Source organism: Xenopus tropicalis, chromosome 2, assembly GCF_000004195.4.
Source record: "Xenopus tropicalis strain Nigerian chromosome 2, UCB_Xtro_10.0, whole genome shotgun sequence".
NCBI lineage: Eukaryota > Metazoa > Chordata > Amphibia > Anura > Pipidae > Xenopus > Xenopus tropicalis.
Window position 1 is genome coordinate 157,929,854 of NC_030678.2, and position 21,299 is coordinate 157,951,152.

A 21,299-nucleotide genomic window follows, 5' to 3' on the forward strand; every position below is an offset into this window, starting at 1 on the left:
ATATATATATATATAGATTACTGTAGAAGGAACGGCACTCACAATAATGTAGAGGATCAGTGGCCTGGGTGCAGTCCAAATCACAACCGTATAGATACTTGAACAGAAGGGACCGCTTCACACAGGACTTATGAAGAAATATCGTTTTATTCACGCATCACAAATGGAGACTGACGTTTCGGCCGGACTCCCAGCCTTTCTCAAAGTAACATATTGTGCAAACTGAACACCTAAATACATTCAGTGGCGGGAAACAAAGTGATGACGTAGGACGTGACGTGTATCCAAACGGACCCAAAGTGAAATATTCAAACACCAACCCTTAATAAAACCAATAAACATATACAAGTGCATAATATACAGATATCTCGAGGGTTGTTCTAGTACTTCTTCTCTATATACATGTTCAATGGCACCCGTAATTTCTGCAAATATATTGGTGGACCTACATAAGTAACATCAGGTTAATCATATCGGACCGACAGAAATAGGTCATTTATGTGTACACAAAACTATTTCTTATTGTAATGTCTATATGTTAGGTTAAAATGTATTCGTTCCTATATAGATAGTTATACGGTGGTCACACCTCCGTGTGATGTAAGTGATACTATCGTTGTTGCTAGGACTGCGCTTACTTAGTAACTGAAACACACGATTTAAATACCATATATGGAAAAATGGAGACCTAAAAACATGAATAGTAAGTGACAGCGATCGGAACTATATCGCAGAGTCCCTGAAAAACATGCCAAGAAAATGTGTAAACGGAAAGGCAGATAGAGAGAAGTAAGATGGTGAGGCACGAAGTACTTACAGTGTCGAGAGGTCCATTGTCCATATAAGTACAGATTCAACATACGGAGGGATTTAGGAAATAGAAGGAAGCGATAGACAAATCAATAGCTGTCAAGCCGTATTGGTAAGCGGGCACATTGAAGTTATAGCGAGCTGTAGCACTTGCGTCATTAGACCGCTTCGGCTCAAAACTTCATGTAGATTGAGTGAATACCATGTACCATTACTAACATATGTTAGTAATGTTAGTAATGGTACATGGTATTCACTCAATCTACATGAAGTTTTGAGCCGAAGCGGTCTAATGACGCAAGTGCTACAGCTCGCTATAACTTCAATGTGCCCGCTTACCAATACGGCTTGACAGCTATTGATTTGTCTATCGCTTCCTTCTATTTCCTAAATCCCTCCGTATGTTGAATCTGTACTTATATGGACAATGGACCTCTCGACACTGTAAGTACTTCGTGCCTCACCATCTTACTTCTCTCTATCTGCCTTTCCGTTTACACATTTTCTTGGCATGTTTTTCAGGGACTCTGCGATATAGTTCCGATCGCTGTCACTTACTATTCATGTTTTTAGGTCTCCATTTTTCCATATATGGTATTTAAATCGTGTGTTTCAGTTACTAAGTAAGCGCAGTCCTAGCAACAACGATAGTATCACTTACATCACACGGAGGTGTGACCACCGTATAACTATCTATATAGGAACGAATACATTTTAACCTAACATATAGACATTACAATAAGAAATAGTTTTGTGTACACATAAATGACCTATTTCTGTCGGTCCGATATGATTAACCTGATGTTACTTATGTAGGTCCACCAATATATTTGCAGAAATTACGGGTGCCATTGAACATGTATATAGAGAAGAAGTACTAGAACAACCCTCGAGATATCTATATATTATGCACTTGTATATGTTTATTGGTTTTATTAAGGGTTGGTGTTTGAATATTTCACTTTGGGTCCGTTTGGATACACGTCACGTCCTACGTCATCACTTTGTTTCCCGCCACTGAATGTATTTAGGTGTTCAGTTTGCACAATATGTTACTTTGAGAAAGGCTGGGAGTCCGGCCGAAACGTCAGTCTCCATTTGTGATGCGTGAATAAAACGATATTTCTTCATAAGTCCTGTGTGAAGCGGTCCTTCTGTTCAAGTATATATATATATATATATATATATATATATATATATATATATATAATATATTAGGAGTATATGCAACATTATACAGAATTTCAATCAGTTACTCTCTCTGTCTCTCTCTATTGTCTGTTTAAGATTGCTATATGATTATGCAAATCTCTCTTAAAAGCCAAGAGCATAATCAGCTTTAAAGGGCAGGTATTTGCTTAGGATGACTGAGAAACATGTGAAGACTATACAGCTATAATTACCTGTTTGTTGCTCAATCCTCCAGCTAAGCAAACAAATATACATCCCATTAACCCTGTCCCAGTTTCCCTTAGTATTCTGTTCTAAGTATTCCCCACATTTAAGCACATATAAATGAATTAAAACAAAAAAAAATAAGAAAAAAGTCAACAAAACGAAAAGTCTTTAAAGAAAATAATCCAATTGCATTATACAAAGACATGCCTTGCACATAATACCAGTGTTTATCATACAGCAGGACAATTCACACCTTATGTCTGTTCAGATTAGTTAGACTAACCCTTTTAGCCAAAGGCTGCAGATAAGTGCTGGTAGTTATAGGTCATACACAGCAGAACAGTTATATATTGCTGCTGTGTGCAAAGTGTAGCGTTCTGCCTGCTGCTGAACTACAACTCCCAGTGGCTGAAAGAAGTAGAAAGTCTTTAAAAGGCAGAAGTTGATGAAAAAACAACACATACAAGTTAACAGTTTTCAGTTCTTCAAAGGGGCCCCATTACCTTTCTGGGCTTTTAGTGTTTGCTCTTCGATTTGCCGGAGGCGTTCGATAAGTTCGTCCTTTTCACGTTCTATTCTCTCTTTCTCCTTCTCTGCTATTTCTCTTTTCTTCTTTTCATTTTCTAGCTGTGCCCTAAACAATGGGAGTCACATGTAAGTCAGAAAATAGGTCACATTCACAATAGCAGCCCTAAGAACTGGCATTATGGGGCACAGAGCTCCGTCAGGTTATCACGTGCAGAATTTTCTACGTTCTCTTATAATCCTAGGAAACAGCTTATTTTTTCTCAAATGAACACAGTATCCTCAGGAGCTTGAATCTGTCAGCAATACATTTGGCCACTACCGTAGGTATGAGCTCTGTGTTACCTCTGTAGGTAGCATTTACATTGTAACAGTGTATACCATACGCACTGCAACTGCCATAACAGCACTAATGCACCTGAAAAATAAGTGAAATATTCATACCCTGGGAATGGTGTTTTTGTCGGGGTTAAATGTTATCACTAACAAATCTGATCAGCACACAAGATGAGCAGTTACCAAGGCAGACTAGCTCTGCACTACATAATCTATTCTAATCTGCTCACCCGTTGGCATGGAAGATCCACACAGTCCCGATTGTGCATCATTGTATAGAGTTACATTGGCTTCAGAATTCAAGTCTTCATATAAAGGAAGCAGAACTCGGAGGAAACGGATCTGATGCAGAATATCCCAAACTCCTTGCTTATTGGACATCCTGGGAGCTATTCATTATCTCATACAGACACTGAGCTGATTAATAGCTCCACCCCAGACTAATTAATGCAAGGCTCTCACCCCTATGCCCCTCCTGCACCAAACCAGGCAATAAGGCAGAGAGCAGGGAATTTTCCAAATCACACAACTGCAGAAAATAATACTAGTCTTCCTTTTATAATTGTTGTGTCTTTATCTCCATCCATTCATAGAGAATAATAATTGAAATGTTGTTATCTTAACTTATACTTAATGATAAATCAAACTCATTTTTAACATTCTTTTTGCTCCAAACTAATTCTCTATCCCTCTCAGGACAGCAAAACATACCAGGTTTTTAGAGTAATAAATACAAGTGCTATAAAAAGAAACCAAGTCATATGAAATCCTGGGCAAAGAGATGTACCAGAAAATCTTTCCTTTACTCATTAAAGGGCATGTAAACCAAAAATACAATTTTGCCTACTTAAAGGGCTAGTTTACCTTGAAATTAACTTATAGAATAGCACTCTCTATATTATACTAAGACAATTTGCTATTGGTCTATTTTTTAATGATTTTTAAATTATTAGGCTTTTTGATCAGCAGCTCCCCAGTTTGTAATTTCAGCACCTATCTGGTTGATAGGGTCCAATTTAACCTAGCAACCAGGCCGTGGTTGTAAAATAAAAATTGGATCAGATATCCCTGTAAAGTGATGCTGAAAGTATTATCTCTGTCCTATTTCTATACACACCTGTGATGCTTCATGAACCAGTAGTATACAAAAGGGACACAATTAATGCTTTCAAATGCAATTACATTTAGAGATAACGTTGTAACCGTTTAATATATTTAATGAATATATATTGGAATTACAATTAGAATTTCTTTCATTAGGCAAAATTTAATTTTTAATGTCTACATCCTTTTTAATAAGCATTTTAGCAACAAGTAAACTTGTCCATAGGCTAAAACTGTGTCAGGTCAGCCCGTAAAGGCCCCCGTAAAGTGGTATAAATAACAGCACTCCTTACTGATCTCAAAAATGGGCTGTGCCAGATATTTATCACAATTGCTGTAAATTCCTACTTGACATAAACTTGACATAATCAGCTTTGATAACTCCTATAAGATCATAAGCCAGGTTTAAGTGCCCCTTGATACTTTTTTCTGCCAACGTAGATACATTCAGATAATTATTTTACTGCATTTTTTCTACTGTTGTGCAGTTTGTGCCAGCCTGTCCTTTTATTAAAGGTTCAAATGTTAGACTCCCACCATGAATGCCAATAAAGGAGATATCTAGAGTAAACACATATTTGATGCCTTTGGTAGTCGCAAAACCACACCTATAAGAGGTGAGATTTTAAAGATGAATTCAATGCTTTGCTTTTTAATTTCTATAATGGAATATGAGAGAAGCTAAAGGTGTATGGCACTACCTCTCCAGCTGTTTCTGATGCTTTTCTTCTCTAGCCTGAGCTTTCATCTGCTGGACTTCAATTGTGTCCGGTTTCCTTCTCCTCATATAAAGCTCGTGGTTTCCCATGCACAGAGCCAGGATGCGTTTATTGATTCTTAGACGGGGTGCATAAAAGACAAAGTCCTAAGAAATAAACAGCAGGTACATATAGGTTAGGTAAAGAAAGAAAAAAAATCATTAAAGGGGGAACTCCTCCCAAACACAACTTAAGCGTTTTGAAAAGTAAACATAATTTCAAGTTAGTTTGTAATATACAGCAATTAAAAATATGCAGCCTTAACATGATTTTTAATGTAATAATATGGTTTGGAACAGTTCCCTAAGCCCCACCCCCTGTTCCCCTGCTGATCTGGCTCACTACTTTGACACTCAAATAAAATTTAACAGTAGTCATCTGTCCTCAGCCTGCATCCTCCTAATCCCCACACACATAATGTCAATAAAAGGAAAGGAACATCACAGTGCAATGCATTGTGGGTTATGTAGTTCCTGCATGCTGTCTGTAAGCTGTGGAGAAGTTGTTACAATTTTTAAAGGAACAGTAACACCAAAAAATGAAAGAGCTTTAAAGTAATAAAAATATAATGCACTGTTGCCCTGCACTGGTAAAACTGGTGTGTTTGCTACAGTAACACTACTATAATTGATATAATAAGCTGCTGTGTAGCCACGGAGGCAGCCATTCAAACTGGAAAAAAGAAGAAAAGGCACAGGTTACATAGCAGATAACAGATAAGTTCTGTAGAATACAATAGTGTTTTATCTGTTATCTGCTATGTGCCTGTGCCTTTTCTCCTTTGAATGGCTGCCTCCATGGCTACATAGCAGCTTATTTATATAAACTATAGTAGACTTTCTGAAGTAAACACACAACTTTTACCAGTGCAGGGCAGCAGCACATTATATTTTAGTTACTTTTATACACTTTTTGGCGTTACTGTTCCTTTAACATCAGTGTTTTAGTCCCTCCTCCCCTGCCAGGATTTGAAATGATGCAGAAAGAGAAGAACTGTTTTGCAGCTGGATTTCTGCACATAAAAATGGTATTTATTCATAGATTTTGAAGGAACAGATTACAGTGATAGGTATATTAGGGGTTTCTGTGTTGTGTGGTTTAGAAGTTGGTTCCCCTTCATCATTTTTTAGCCTTATAGTGTAAACTCTCAGATCAGATTACTTTATTTCCCCATTTTTTAAAAGACAGAAATGGAGCCAAGCTGCAGGTTTTAATCATTATGTTTCACAGACGTCATTTTGGCACATTCTATTTTTGCATTCTATAGTTCACAGAGTACCAATTGCTACGGCTGTGCAAGGCAAGGATTATCTCTGGCATCCAAGTCTGTGGGAATCTATTGTATGTTTAGGGTAGGTGACAATTTGTTTCAACATACTAGGTTGCCTGGGTGGTCTTATGCACACTCATTTCTCTTTATACTGTTCTTTTGCTGCCTATAAAAGAAAACGTGTCCATTTTCAGGGTTTATGCCTTGGAATAGCTATATTACATCTGGAGAAAAATCCATTTGGCAACACAAGTGTTGGGCTAAACTGATATCAGAAATCAGATTACATGGTAAAGCCGTGCAGACCCATTGTAAGAGGACTGTACCCATGGTAACCATCCAATGGAGTCTTTCTGATTGGCAGAAGACTCTGTTCTTAGCATTACATGTATTATAAAATCATATACAGGTATGGGATCTATTATCCAGAAACTGGTTATCCAGAAAGTTCTGAATTAGGCCATCTCCCATAGACTCCATTTTAATGAAATAATTGAAAATATTTAAAAATATTTCCATTTTCTCTGCAATTACAAAACAGCACCTTGTACTTGATCCCAACTAAGATATAATTAATCCTTAATGGAGGCAAAACAAATCTACTGGGTTTATTTAATGTTGAAACAGAAATACCCCTTATCCAGAAACCCCCAGGTCCTGAGCATTCTGGATAACAGGTCCCATATACCTGTACATGTCAAATTAATATTCCAGAGGCATCTGCCTTCTTCACGTCATGGCTTGATTCTACAATAAATGTCAAAAGGCAGTGCCGCCTTTCTGAATTATGTGTGTGTCTTTGTATATGTGTGTGTGTGTGTGTCTTTGTATATATGTGCGAGTGTATAAACACCCAAAAATTCCATAACATGAACTTTCAAAGTAACTGGCATAATATGATCATTTAAGGGCAGACAGCAGAAATATACTGTAGCAGTAGTATAAATACACAATAAACAGATCTTACCGGAGCCTTTTTGTCGATCGGCTTTATAACAAATTTTTTGTCATTGAATGAAATGTTTCTGATTTCACTCCATGGAAATCCAATTTTAGGTGTCAACCTTAAGGAAAAGGAAAAAAAAAATTACAAACAGGCACCAGAGCATTTGTGAAGTTAAAATAGCAGGGTGCAGAGAGCAAAGTAAATTGCACATTCCCTGACCAACATGTTTCTACAATTACAGCCTCAGTGAATTATAAATACATGTTAGCAAACACAAATCTGAGGCCTTCATTTCTAACCCACAGCAGAAGAAAATGAGGCACCAAACCCATGTGTGTCTATTTAAACTCTACTTCAAAATACCTCGGCCAAATACCTCGGCCCACATTACCAAGAAAATTATGTTTATACTGGGAATGAGGGATATATTTTCAGTAGTGAAGGACACCCCTGACAATCTCTCATTCCACTTATGGTACATATCATAATTAAACACTGAATTGTTTTTTCCTCATAACATTTTGCAATCTCCTTGCTGTTTGATTTATGAAAACTTTTACCAACAATCTAAAAAAACACCCTGAAAACTTTTGACTTTTCTCAAAAATATTTCTCAAACTGTGGGAAATTCACTACAATAAAAGTCTATAGGAAACCCCAATGCTACAACAAGTGACTTATTCTGATTTGTTGCACTAACACTTTACTTAAAATAAAAAAAAAAAAAACACAGACTAGATGACAAATGTTTAAGGGCTATGGCATGAGTGGTGTTTTCACTGCCAATGCCTATGACAGAACAGAGGGTACCCACTCATAAATGCATTCTTTGCTTAGGAAAGCAGATGCATTCCTTGAAGTGTTTTTACTTGGGGTTCTTTTACCTGCATGACAAAGACCTCTGACTACAACTGGACACATCTTTAAAAAGGGAGTAAAATCCCATTCAACTGGATCTACAGCAATAAAAATGGTGGCATAAGACTTTACTTTCACAAAGGCTGTATTTTGGTCCAGACAGCTCCCATTCAGCAACTGGCACATGTACAGCACACGTATAAAGGATAAACCCACTTTAAGTGTCCAGTGATGGGTATTTTTTTTATATATATATATATATATATATAAGCACCTGTGGGCCATGCTAAGGGCTACGTCACACATAGGAGCCTAAAGGATGCTTAGGCTAATGCCAGATGAGGCGTAGGGCTGATTTTTTCGGCAAGCGGTAAAACGCTTGCCGAAAATTCAGCCCTACGCTTGCTACTTGTGCCTGCACCTGAATGAATGGAATACGCTCGGGTGCAGGCACATGTAGCCGATATACGCATGAAAACGCGAGAGAATGCAAAGTCTTGCCTGCACCCGAGCGTATTCCATTCTTTCGGGTGCAGGCACAAGTAGCAGGCATAGGGCTGAATTTTCGGCAAGCGGTTTTTTGCTTGCCGAAAAAATCAGCCCTATGCCACGTGTGGCATCAGCCTTATCTGTGATATAGCGCTAAGATCAGATGTGACTAAGATCAGGCTATAGGTGCCTAAACGGAGTGAATTCTGGGCGAGTTCTGTCAGTTAATTCTATAACACATAGCAGTTTCCTATCTTCTAGTGTTAATAAGGACCCCTTGTATATGGCACAATACAAGCTTAAATGATATTCAAAGAATATAGAAAAGATTCCTATACTTACTTGTCATCGTGCTCATAAATATTCAGACCTAATGCATCGACACCCAGCCAGAGCTCTGTTCCCTTTTTGTTTTTTATTTCAAAGTAATTTACACCGTACATCTCCAGATCCTGCGCAATCTTTAAATATTCCATCATAGAGTCTTCCCTGGGAATACACAATTGGCATAAAAATGTTCCAAGTGAGATATTAACAGGATTAAGATTATCCTATTGCAAATCTTCTTAACAGGGGGCTAGACTTTTTAACAGACAAGCCTTTTTAAAGGCATTACATTTTTAAATAAAAGTAGCCATTTCTGCACTGGGTGCAACTATAAATAAAGAAGATCCATGGAAACACAACAGTATGGGTGCACACGGATGCCTCAAAAATAAAAACTGAAAACCTTATCTGAAGAACAGATATTCATTTTTAAACAATCAATACAGTCTGTCTGAAATATTCTAACTATGAAAGTTCCCAATTTAAGAACAAGACGCCAGTTTATAAGAGCACACAGGGGATTTGATTGTGCAAAGGCTTAATACTCTAAGCAGTCCCGCAGTTTCGGCATATAGAATTACTCAGCTGGATGTGCCGTACCTTAACATGCTTCTGTGTTCCTCATGCCAAGTCTGTATCCTTTCTTCCCATTGTTCTTTTGTCAGTTTATGCTGTTCCAGAACGCTAAACAAAAATAATATCATGTGAGCTGCCATATCATAAAAACAATAAAGAGAGGCCATAACTGATGTGAAGTTCAATGCAAGGTCAGGGCAGACATGCTGCACACGGACAGACCCCACATAGATCAGTGTAATGATTGTTGTGCTCCAGTGCCACGGGGGTAAAAGATACTGCTCTGTATTAGCATTTCAATTGGCCATTAACAGAAGGAATCCACTCTGCAAACAAGTTCATTTATCCACTAACAGAAAATATACCTGTGCGGGTATATTGAGGAACATGTTTTTAACATATTACTTCTTATTATACTTATATCATTATAATATTATCGGTGATCTGAAATCTGTGATTTTCCAAATTACAATACTCAGCTGCCTTAGTAAACAATGGCTTGGGCACCAAGTTATGCACTTACATAACAATTAAGCTCCTTGCCATTTGCCACTCCAAAAATACCCATTACTCTGCAGCTAATGAGAGTTAAAGTGGCAATACATGGCATACATGACAAGGTTGCCAAACAAGCAGTTCGTCTCCCGCTATGCCCACAGACAGTGGGCGATATCGGTCTCATTCGAATTGAAATTGTGGGTACATAGGTCATCGGCCCGAAGACAACGAGCCGATGAGGTCCCTGATCCGACGGGAAGAATCCAATGTCAATTTTAGACCAGATATCGGTTGGGTAGGCCAATTGGGGGGGTACCCATACACGAGCAGATAAACTGCCGAATCAGTCTGAAGGGCCTGAATTGGCTGCTGAAATCTGCCTGTGTATGGGCACTTTTACTTGGCAGTAATAGCAAACCTGCTTCCATATGCTGGCTAAGTCTTGCTAGAACTGAATCTTTAATTACTGAATAAATGGAAAAGATGTCCTAAAACATTGTAGGCTTTATCCTTGCCTCAAACATACCTATTAACAATATTGCCAGTTCCATGTGAACTCTAATATCCTTATTAAAATTATAAGCTGGCACTTGATTGTTGCCTGTAAAAGCTCTCCAGCAAGTCTCCAAGCAATATTTACCAAACAAACACTATTGCTTAGTCACACATTCCTAATGAGGGTGGTCAGGAGTTGATTTTGGACGTGCTGGCGTCACATTTAGGCGGGAAAACATGGGAGGGGCTCCCCATATGACATCTTGGTATGTTTCATCAACCTGATCATTCATTTATATATTGCCAGCACATTGTGCAGAGCTTTATAAATAATATGATAACTAGCAGGTGAATTTAACAAATCATATTTAAATGTAAACAGAATGTGGGTTAATCAAACATTTAGACCTTGTAGGAATAACCAGTGTAATCTCAAGGGAAATCTGTAAGCGAACGAAATATAGGACAAATACAGTCTGGCAGATTTATAAAGGCAAACTGGTTTAATAGCTATCCTTTCAGATCTCTCCTGGCGACCTCAAGCCATTGTCTGAAAGCTGAAATAGTATTAACCTTCCCAAAGGAGGACAAGCACCAATACATTTCATTTTAGTCATCTTCACAGACTGGAATCAATATGAGGAAGAATTATGGGCCATTTCAATGAAATGAGTAAGCAGGCACAAGACTTTTTACCTCCTGCTACTAATACTTCCCAATCACTTACCGCTGTGGAAGTAGTCGGTCATTGGCCAGGTACCCAGGTTTATGGGCCTCTTTGCTGTAGTCTCCATATTTGGCTTGAACAGCATAGGAAGCCAGCAAGACAGCCGTCTCAGGAGGGCAGTAAATCTCATCATTTAATATGGCTTCTTTAACTTGCAGAAAGAAAAGTCTCTGGGTGATCTCTTGGATTAACTCTTCCGACACGTCCTCTGGAAAAAACTTTGCTCTGAATTTAAACTGGAGAGGGTTTTCTTTTCGAACATCTTGCTGTGTTACCTGAAAGCAAATAAATACAAGTGCATATCAGTCTGTGGACATTAAGGGGCAGATTTACTAAAACTCCAACATTTCTCTCTTTTTTTTTTCTTAAAATTTGAATTAACTCATTTCCACGAATGTCTGGCATCTACTAAAAAATCTGAAATGAAAGTCGGCGCAAGATAAATTCAGGATTTTCTGACTTCACATGACAACTGTGACTCCTCTGAATTGAGTAAAAATGGTAAAAATCCCAAATCTCTAAAGTTTCAAAGCCAAAGAATGATCCCCCAGGGAAGAGAAGGGACATCTGCCATTAACTTCTACATGATCTTGGCAGGTTTTAGCTGGCAAACTGTCTAATTCGGATTTTTAGCCATTTAGACACATAGTACATTTCTGAAACGTTGCAACTTCTTTTCTGCGTCTTTTAACACTAAAAATCTGAATCTGGAAAAGTGAGCAATTGTCCCCCATAAGTCTTACATTGCCTAATTAAAGTGAAGTTCACCTTTAATAAAAATGTTATAGACAGAATTATTTTAAAAAGGCAGCAAACCCCCCTTGTTTAACATAACTTCAATGAATACGGTTTGTGGACTAAAACCACTACAGGTATTGGACCCGTTATCTAGAAACCCATTATCCAAATTACAGAAAGGTCATCTTCTATAGATTCCCTTATAATCAAATAATTTACATTTTTCAAAATGATTACTTTTTGTCAGTAATAATAAAACAGTACAGGTATCGGACCCCTTATCCGGAAACCCATTATCCAGAAAGCTCCGAATTACGGAAATCCCGTCTCCCATAGACTCCATTTTAATCAAGTAATTCAGATTTTTATAATTGATTTCCTTTTTCTCTGTAAAAATAAAACTGTACCTTGTATTTGATCCCAACTAAGATATAATTAATCCTTATTTCATGCAGAACAGTCCTACTGATTTAATTAATATTTTATTGAATTTTTAGTAGACTTAAGGTATGAAGATCCTTGGTCCCGAGCATTCTGGATAATGGGTCCTATACCTGTACCTGTACTTGATCCCAACTAAGATATAATTACCCCTTATTGGGGCAGAACAGCCCTATTGGGTTTATTTCATGGTTAAATGATTCCCTTTTCTCTGTAATAATAAAACAGTACCTGTACTTGATCCCAACTAAGATATAATTACCCCTTATTGGGGGCAGAATAGCCCTATTGGGTTTATTTCATGGTTAAATGATTCCCTTTTCTCTGTAATAATAAAACAGTACCTGTACTTGATCCCAACTAAGATATAATTAATATTTATTGGAGGCAAAACAATCCTATTGGGTTTGTTTATAGTTTAAATGCATTTTTAGCACACAAACCAAGATGATCCAAATTACGAAAATGACCCTTTATCCGTTCTACTTTCCCCTGTGCCTTGCCCACACCCTCAGCATCCTGTATTCCTCCAACATAATTACACCCTTCTTGTCCCACTTGCTCAACTTTACCCTTTTGTCCAACCACCCTCACCCTGGAATTTGCACTTGCCAGCCATCCTCTTGTACCGTTATCCACCCCCAGTCCCCCCCACCTAGACCCTTACTATATTCCATCCCACTTCCTCCTTGTTCTTCTTTCCTCTTCATTCTTTCTTATATTATTTTCACCCTTCCCATCCAGCACCTACTCATTCTACTTCTTTCACCACACACTTTACATTTTGCTTAGCCTTCTAGCAGATAATTCTTCAGGCCATAATCGAGAACACATTCATTCAGCGAGCCTACTATGGCAAACACATGTGCCTGCAAACTGCAAGTCTAAAAATAAATGCATTAAACCTAATGTCCCTAATGAAAAGACGTCTAATAAATACAATCAAAGAGCACTGCAGAAAGAACAAAGGGAAAGATAATGAAAGGGAAAGAAAAACACAACAAACCTTTTTGTTGAGCTTTAGCCATGTAGAGTAACCCTTGCTATCCACATACTGAAGCCCAAAGAACCACACTTCACGCAGACCGACTGTTTTTACCACCTAAAAGGCAAGAGTAAGTCAATGTTACAATTACATCTTTTCTCTCCATTTAGGCACAGGTGACATGGGGATATTAGTTGTTGCTGTAAGAAAAGGATCAAAAATAAGTCTCATTGTATCTACTGGGAGCAAAATAGCCACCAATGAATCCAGTCAGCAACACGTAACCTACTAACCCACCTGGGTGACACTAGGCCGAGGGAAGATACACCCTATTCAAAAACATCTTATTTTCTTGTAAAACTTACTGACAAGGAAGCAAAGACTTTCTACAAAGAAGAAAAAAAGGAGCCATGCACAAGTATGACTGTTTAATAGTTTTTGCATAATATGAGAAGTTCAGTCAAAAACAATGTTCTTTGCAAGGATGCATTAACCTAAGCACAGTTATAGTAGAATTCCTACATGTTCAGCACTGGAAAATATGTTCCTGCTTTATATATACTTTAATATGATTGATTTGGTTTTTGTCTATGCCAAGTTGCACCCACCTTCTTGCTCCCTATGGCCACCAGCAATCCCTTAAGTATAAAAAGGTCCTAAAATGAGTGTGTAACCCCTGTGCGCTGTGGCTCCATATACACTGCTTGTAGGTCTAAAGGTGGCCAAATGCTTGCCAATGTTGGCTAGATGTCAATCAGGCTGGTTTAAAATCCCATCGGGAAAAGGAGTGCATCGGCACACTGAGGGGTCCTTGTCCCAAAAAGGCCAGCTTAAGGATAATGTCACATGAGACAAAGGCTTGGCTTTAAACCTGTCCTTTAAATAGCAACATTTTTACAAAAAACTATATTAGGTCAGCAAAACAGTGCCTGCAAAATCTGCTTTAAAACAAGTGTGTTTTTTATATGAAATGAAGCAATTTTACCTGGTCAAACAGTTGTTTGCCTGTTGTATTTGGCTGGATAGCAAATTCCAGCTCAGCGTCCATGGTGGTCACCCGTACATTGATCTACACAAAACAGAAGAAAAAACAGAATCAATATATGATTGATAACATGATCAAAAATTCAAGTTAACCTATGAACATAAAAACATGTATCTTCACCATTTTCCATTGCAAATGTTATTATGTAATATCAATTCCTCACGTATAACCTGCTCATAGGTATGTGTTTATGTACGATCAGCCGCAAAAACCTAAGAAGCCTTCCAGACTGGCTTAGTGACCCAGATAAAAACACCATACAGACAGCTGCAATACCATCAAAAGTCACATCAGATTAAAAAAAAAAAAAAAAACACAGAAAGTAGAATTATTTTGTCATATGTACCACCCTGCGTGTGCCACAAAGCATAAAAATAAGTTCAACTGATACCTTCCAGTTGGTTTAAACCCAAGTTGTTTCATTTTTTTTTGGATCACTGACAATTATTTACTTAAAAAAACAGAAGTCAGATTAACTACAAAACGCTGGGTTTCCAAGTGAGTATCTAAATATACTACAAAAGGTAAACACTGAAATCCTATCTACTTGTAAAAATGACTGATCTTCCTAAAGTAAAAAAACAAATGAATACAATATGCCCATGACAGCATTTTCAGGGCCATCGCCCACCACAGAGATCAGTGGCTGTTGTGCTATTTTGGTTGGAGGTCTTTTGATGACAGCTTAACCCCTTGTCCCAAAGAACAAGTTACAAGGGGGGTCCCTTGCAGACCAGTTGAGGATAGCACCTTTAGCTCCATGTGATCTTCACCTGATGGGATATTCATCCCAGTCTGATCAACATCTGGTGGAGCCAATCAGGCCCAGACTGGGATTCAAAATAGGCCCATGCATTTCAAGTACACAGTGGCTCAAACAGACCTACAGCAGCCCAATAGTGGCTGTGTTTGGCATCTTACAATAGTCCCTCTGGGATTTGCGACAATCCAACGGAATCACATAATGTTTAGGGAGACCATCAATTTGGACGTATACATAGTCTAAAATGCTGCATTGGCAGATAGTATCTCTGCTAAGATATGACCCTCTATTCCAATTTACTGGCCAACCATGTGAATATGCATGGCCTGTTTAATATGGTTTAATGAAGCATAACAAATGGTGTGTAAATTATACTACTACTAACTGAACATACTGGAAAGCAGAATAGCATTGCACACACACATCCTTTAATTAAATAAAGCTTTAGGTGTAACACTCATGATGCTCCTTTTCCCCTTTGTTATTCCATAAAGTGCACAGATGATCAGGGAAAATGTTTCCATTTACCTGGTGTATTTTTAGAGGTGCTAATCACTTTCATTACTCACTCTCTATATATAAATATAATAAGAAATAACCCACAATCGCTTTTCCTTCCAATATTGCCAAAGTTGCTGTTATATGAAGGATTACTGGCAGCTGCTGCTGCTACACATGATGTAGTGGCACAAATCTAATGCTGACAGCATCTAACCGGGTTATTTGTGGCCCCTCCATGACAATGACTGTGGTCATTTGTCAGAGTTTAATATATTTTACAAATTTCTAACATTTTTCTTAGTGTTGGTGAATTATGGGGCAATAAATTCACCTTTAGAAATATTAAGCCATGGCTCAAAAATTCTGAAATTCTAGAGAAAATATCAAGGTAGCGATGGTAGCAGTTACAGTAAGGCAACAACAAGTAAACAGAGCAGGAGGAAGCACTAATTCAGTTAATGCCTTTAGCTCTGTTGCATAAGGTGACACAAACAAGACGGCTATGGCTCGGATACTGCAGACTATAATACTGCCGGCTCCCACTAACGTCACATTGGGAATAGCCTTTTATAGTGGAAAATCCCTCCTCTGTCAATATAAGCTGATCAGCTGATGTTTTTGAATTCAAATAACTATCCTCTGAGCTGGACTTGCCTACAGCATTTGTGGGGATGTTTAACTTTGGAAATGTGCCGAATACCTCTGACTGCTTGTACAGGCATAGGATATATTACCTGGAATGCTTGGGACCAGGGGTTTTCCAGATGAGGGGTCTTTCCTTAATTTATATCTCCATACCTTAGAAGAGAACTAAAGCCCAACTAAAGAAGTAGGGCAGAAATGTTGTACATTATATTTTAGGCTTCTGTACCAGCCAAAGGCAACCACAGCCCTTTGGGGCTGTGACAACTGGGATTAGTCGCCACACAACAAACCTCCCTTGTCACGGGAGACTAATCTCCCCGAAATGTCATCCCACCGGCTAGAATGTAAATCACCGGTGGGATGGCATACGTGGCGCCACGATTTGCCGAAGTCACATAAGTTGCCTTGAGAGAAAACTTTGGCGATTTTGGCACCGCCCCCCCATCAGTTATCCCAGTCTTTCACAGCCCTTAGCAGGGAAGATCTGTGCCCCCAAAGATGCCCCAGTAGCCCCCCATCTTCTTTTCTGCTGATTCCCTGCCCATACTCTGTGCTGCTGTCACTAACCTGAGCTTAGGGGCCCACTCACACTATACTGTATATATAGAATATAAATGTCACAATATACTGTATATACAGAATATAAATGTTACACTATACTGTATATATAGAATATAAATGTCACAATATACTGTATATATATATATATAGAATATAAATGTCACACTATACTGTATATATAGAATATAAATGTCACAATATACTGTATATATAGAATAGAAATGTCACACTATACTGTATGTATAGACTATAAATGTCACACTATACTGTATATATAGAATATAAATGTCACACTATCCTGTATATTTAGAATATAAATGTCACACTATACTGTATATATAGAATATAAATGTCACAATATACTGTATATATATAGAATATAAATGTCACTCTATACTGTATATATAGAATATAAATGTCACAATATACTGTATATATAGAATATAAATGTCACACTATACTGTATATATAGAATATAAATGTCACAATATAAGCCTGATTAGTATTTAATACAGATAATTACAACATGGCAGCTCTGAAACCAGTGCAATTAGCACTGATCATTAAATCAGAATTTAATGATCAGCCCTGTAGCATCAGCTTATATTAGAGGCCAACCTTGTTTTCTGCTTGATAATTTTCTACGACCCCTAAGCTCAGCTTCCCAACAGCTGCCCAGAGAGCACTGAGCATGTGCAGTGTCACAGACACTTTCCAACATGGTGACCTCCCCCCCCCCCCGTGATAAGTTTAAAGTCCTGGATCATTGCTGCTATTGAGATACTGAAACTTTATGCCGGTGTGGTAAGTATGGTATATAAAACTGCATTTTTAGCCATATTCTTTTTTAAGGGTTTAATTTTCCTTTAAGTCTATTAAATAAAATGTAAACATAAAATAAACCCAGTAGGATCCATGCAGCTTAGTCACCATCAAGTACAAAGCACTTTTTATTATTACACAGAAAAAGGAAATGGTTTTTAAAAATTAGAATAATTTGCTTCAAATATTTGTGCTTTGCTTAAAGGAGATGGCCTTCCCCGTAATTCACAGCCTTCTGTATATAGGGTTTCCGGATAAGGGACTCCATACCTGTACCGCTGCTTGCAGATCAAAGCAATGAGGCTACCCAGATGTACCACCAAACCGTACAGTGTGCAAGAATCAGTCCTGCCTGTAGCCAGCCAGTAGGCGTGCAGGGTGCATTAGTTGGCTGCTCACATAGGAATGGCAATGGGAGATACGAGTAACACTATTGACTGATGTTTTTCTATAAAATATACTGCTACACATTCTCCTCAGATGTAGAATCCTGGCATGTTTCTGTACAATATATATGTGGCCTCCATACATACAACATCTGCCAGTGGCCAGTAAGCAACACGTCATGCAATATATGAGACAACTGTGCAAGCGATACAGGCAATTAGCCGACTGCATTTGCTTACCTGAAGCTCACTCCTTAAAATGCACATTCCAGATTTCCCCTATTATGGAATTATTTTACTATCAGTTGAAAAAAGAAACAATACAGTAAAACCACCCATAGTGAATTCAGTAATTAGTGCTCAGTTGGTATTAAGAAGTGCCAGTATATACACTGTACGGCCAAAAAATTTAATTTCTTTTTTTAAATTAATTAAAATATAATGTACTGTTGCCCTGCACTGGTAAAACTTGTCTGTTTGCTACAGTAACACTACTATAATTTATATAAATAAGCTGCTGTGTAGCCCCGGGGGCAGCCATTCAACTAGAAAAAGGAAAAAAAGGCACAGGTTACATAGCAGATAACAGATAAGCTCTGTAGAATACAATCGTGTTTTTTCTGTTATCTGCTATGTGCCTTTGCCTTTTCTCCTTTGAATATCTACACAACAGTTTTGTTTATATAAACTTCCTAATGCAAACACAGCAGTTATACCAGTGCAGGGCAGTACATTATATTCTAATTACTTTTATACACTTTCATTATTTGGTGTTAGGGCAGTGGAACACAGGGAGATTAGTTGCCCCACAACAAATCTTCGTTGTCGTGGGCGTCTAATGTCCCCGCAATGCCATCCCACCGGCTAGAATGTAAATTGCTGGTGGGATGGCATACGCGACGCTGCAATGTCCTGAAGTCGCCCGAAGTTTCCTCTCAAGACAACTTTTTGACATCGCAGCAACACGTCTGCCATTGTGGGGAGATTAGTCGACCGCGACAACAAGGATTTAACTAATCTCCCTGTGTGCCACTGCCCTTACTGTTCCTTTAAGCCAAAATTGCCAACAGCCGGTCTTACATCACACTGACATTTCTGACACTTCCGTGCTTCCTTTGACAACAAATTTAGGGAGGCCCTTTCCTATTTCAGCACGATAATGCCTCCATGTCCAAATAAAAGCTCCATACAGAATGGGTTTGCCCTGACCTCAAGCCAATTAAACCCTGTGGGATGCACTGGAATTCCTATGCCAGCCAGGCCTGATCACACAACATCACTGCCCAACATCTTACATATGAATAACAGCAAAACAATACCGTGCCTGACAGCACAAACTGCTTTGCCTCCAGTACAGAATAATTATATCTTGGGCACAAGCTAATGTTTTATTATTACAGAAACATAGGAAATCAATTAAAAAAAATTGAAATATTTGATTAATGGCCTTCCTGTAATTTGGAACTTTGTGGATAAAGCATTTCCGGATAACGGATCACATAACTGTATTTCATCTTCCTTTCTTAAACAAAATAACAGCACTCAAAATAGTGCATAAAAAAGTAATAAAATAAAAAGGAATAAATGATGCAATGGGAGAATCCATCTAAATTAGCAGTTATGAGCTTATAAATTATTATTTAAATGGGCATATTATATTACTATGTCACATAAGTGTCATTACATTATAGCTATTATTATTACTATTTAACTGTGATGTAATATCCTGGCAGCAAAGGAGACTGGACCCAAAAAGTGTTTTAAAAATTCCCATGGGCCCTAAAGAAAAGTCTAAAGAAGCAGGGAATGTGCAGTGTGCCCTTGGCTGGATCCTCTTGCTAAACTACCATAATAACCATTACATTGTATGTATGTATTTTCATTAGACAAATAAAGGGTAAATAATCAGAAAGTATTAGCAACAAAAGCTCTCTATTGCAAAAGACTTGGTTCCCTTTCAACTCTCTTTAAGCTCTCTTCACTAAGTAAGAATGCAGGAAAGTGTTTGCTTATTAACTGGGAACCAATGTTTCTTAAAACACAGGGAACATTATGAACGTTAGAAGCCTACGGGTATATTTCCCTCTTAAAGGAGTAGATCACCTTTAAAACTGACTTTTAGTATGATAAAGAGCTTGATATTGTGAGACAATTTGCAACTAGTCTTCATTTTGTATAATAAAACACAATAAACTAGTCAATGCATAGTATATAATTATTACACATATAATGTAAATGTAATTATTTTATATTATGCACTTTATTTAATAAAATGATCCACGTCATTATTCACACAAGTTCATTCGTATCTGCGTTGGACGCATTCATTTGCGTCGTTATGCACGCCTTTAAGCGCAAGATGCTTTGTTTGTAATGTCATTGCCACAACACATATCCACCACAGCCGGGACCAGAGGAGGCCCGGTGCAAAGCAGCCTGCGGCCCGCCGGTTGGGACCCCCGTTTAAAGGAGCAAGAAAGTGCTCTGTGCATCAAGGCCCCATCCCTCCTAAACAGAACCTGCTCAGTTCTGAATATATTGTTTAATATTTTATCCTGATTATATTTTTATCCTTTAGCCCTATGGGAAATACTGAGGGGTTTTAAAGATGGTAAAAAACTGCACTGCAAGTTCTAAATCCTTTTAACAATTTTAAAAAAAACCCTTATGCCTACAACAATTCCAAACAAAGCATAATAGTAACTATATTTCAGGAGCAAGGGATATGATCTAATAAGAGATGATACAAGCCCTTTCATCACTATAAGGCAGTGACCCTTGTTAAACCAGTGTCCCACTAGCTTACTGTGCACATGTAAGACAAGCTAAGAGCTATAATAATGTTTTTTCAGTACAAACGAAAAAAGTGTGATTTTAATCTTACCGGTTTCGGCATTTTCGCGGCTGCCTTTCTTCTCTCACACAAATGGATGGTCCTTGCCTGCAGAAAAAACAGCTTTAATTTTACAAGAACGTTCATACCACATTGAACAAAAACTTCAAAACAAGTTGGATGTAAAAAGACAGCTTCACATAGAGGAGCTTGCACTCATTTTGCTAGCAATCCCACTGACATGTCATGTAGTTAGTCTGAATCTCTGACTGGCTACCTGTTCTAATACTGATAATATTGTAATGCTCAGAAAGGCTACAGTTTCATTCTAGGTCTGTGTGGACAAGGTTATAGCTAGCATAGTCTGTGATGTACATCATAGGGCAAATAAAGCTGTAAAATATACCCCTGCCTAATAATTTTTTACAGGGCTGCTGTATACGACCTACAACACTGTGACTA

At 38.0% G+C, this 21,299-nt stretch overlaps 1 protein-coding gene across 1 annotated transcript in view; it reads right to left on the reverse strand.

The window, feature by feature from the left end:
• rdx (radixin) overlaps positions 1-21,299 on the reverse strand; it is a 43,906-nt gene that overhangs the window by 8,994 nt on the left and 13,613 nt on the right. Inside the window, exons 2-10 of the mRNA XM_002937962.5 lie at positions 20,889-20,945; positions 14,267-14,350; positions 13,303-13,398; positions 11,118-11,392; positions 9,422-9,505; positions 8,837-8,983; positions 7,169-7,265; positions 4,875-5,038; positions 2,712-2,842 (exon numbers count right to left, since the gene is read on the reverse strand). Coding sequence (XP_002938008.3) covers positions 2,712-2,842; positions 4,875-5,038; positions 7,169-7,265; positions 8,837-8,983; positions 9,422-9,505; positions 11,118-11,392; positions 13,303-13,398; positions 14,267-14,350; positions 20,889-20,900 — 1,090 coding nt within the window. The 5' untranslated portion in view covers positions 20,901-20,945. The remainder of the gene's footprint in view (positions 1-2,711; positions 2,843-4,874; positions 5,039-7,168; positions 7,266-8,836; positions 8,984-9,421; positions 9,506-11,117; positions 11,393-13,302; positions 13,399-14,266; positions 14,351-20,888; positions 20,946-21,299) is intronic.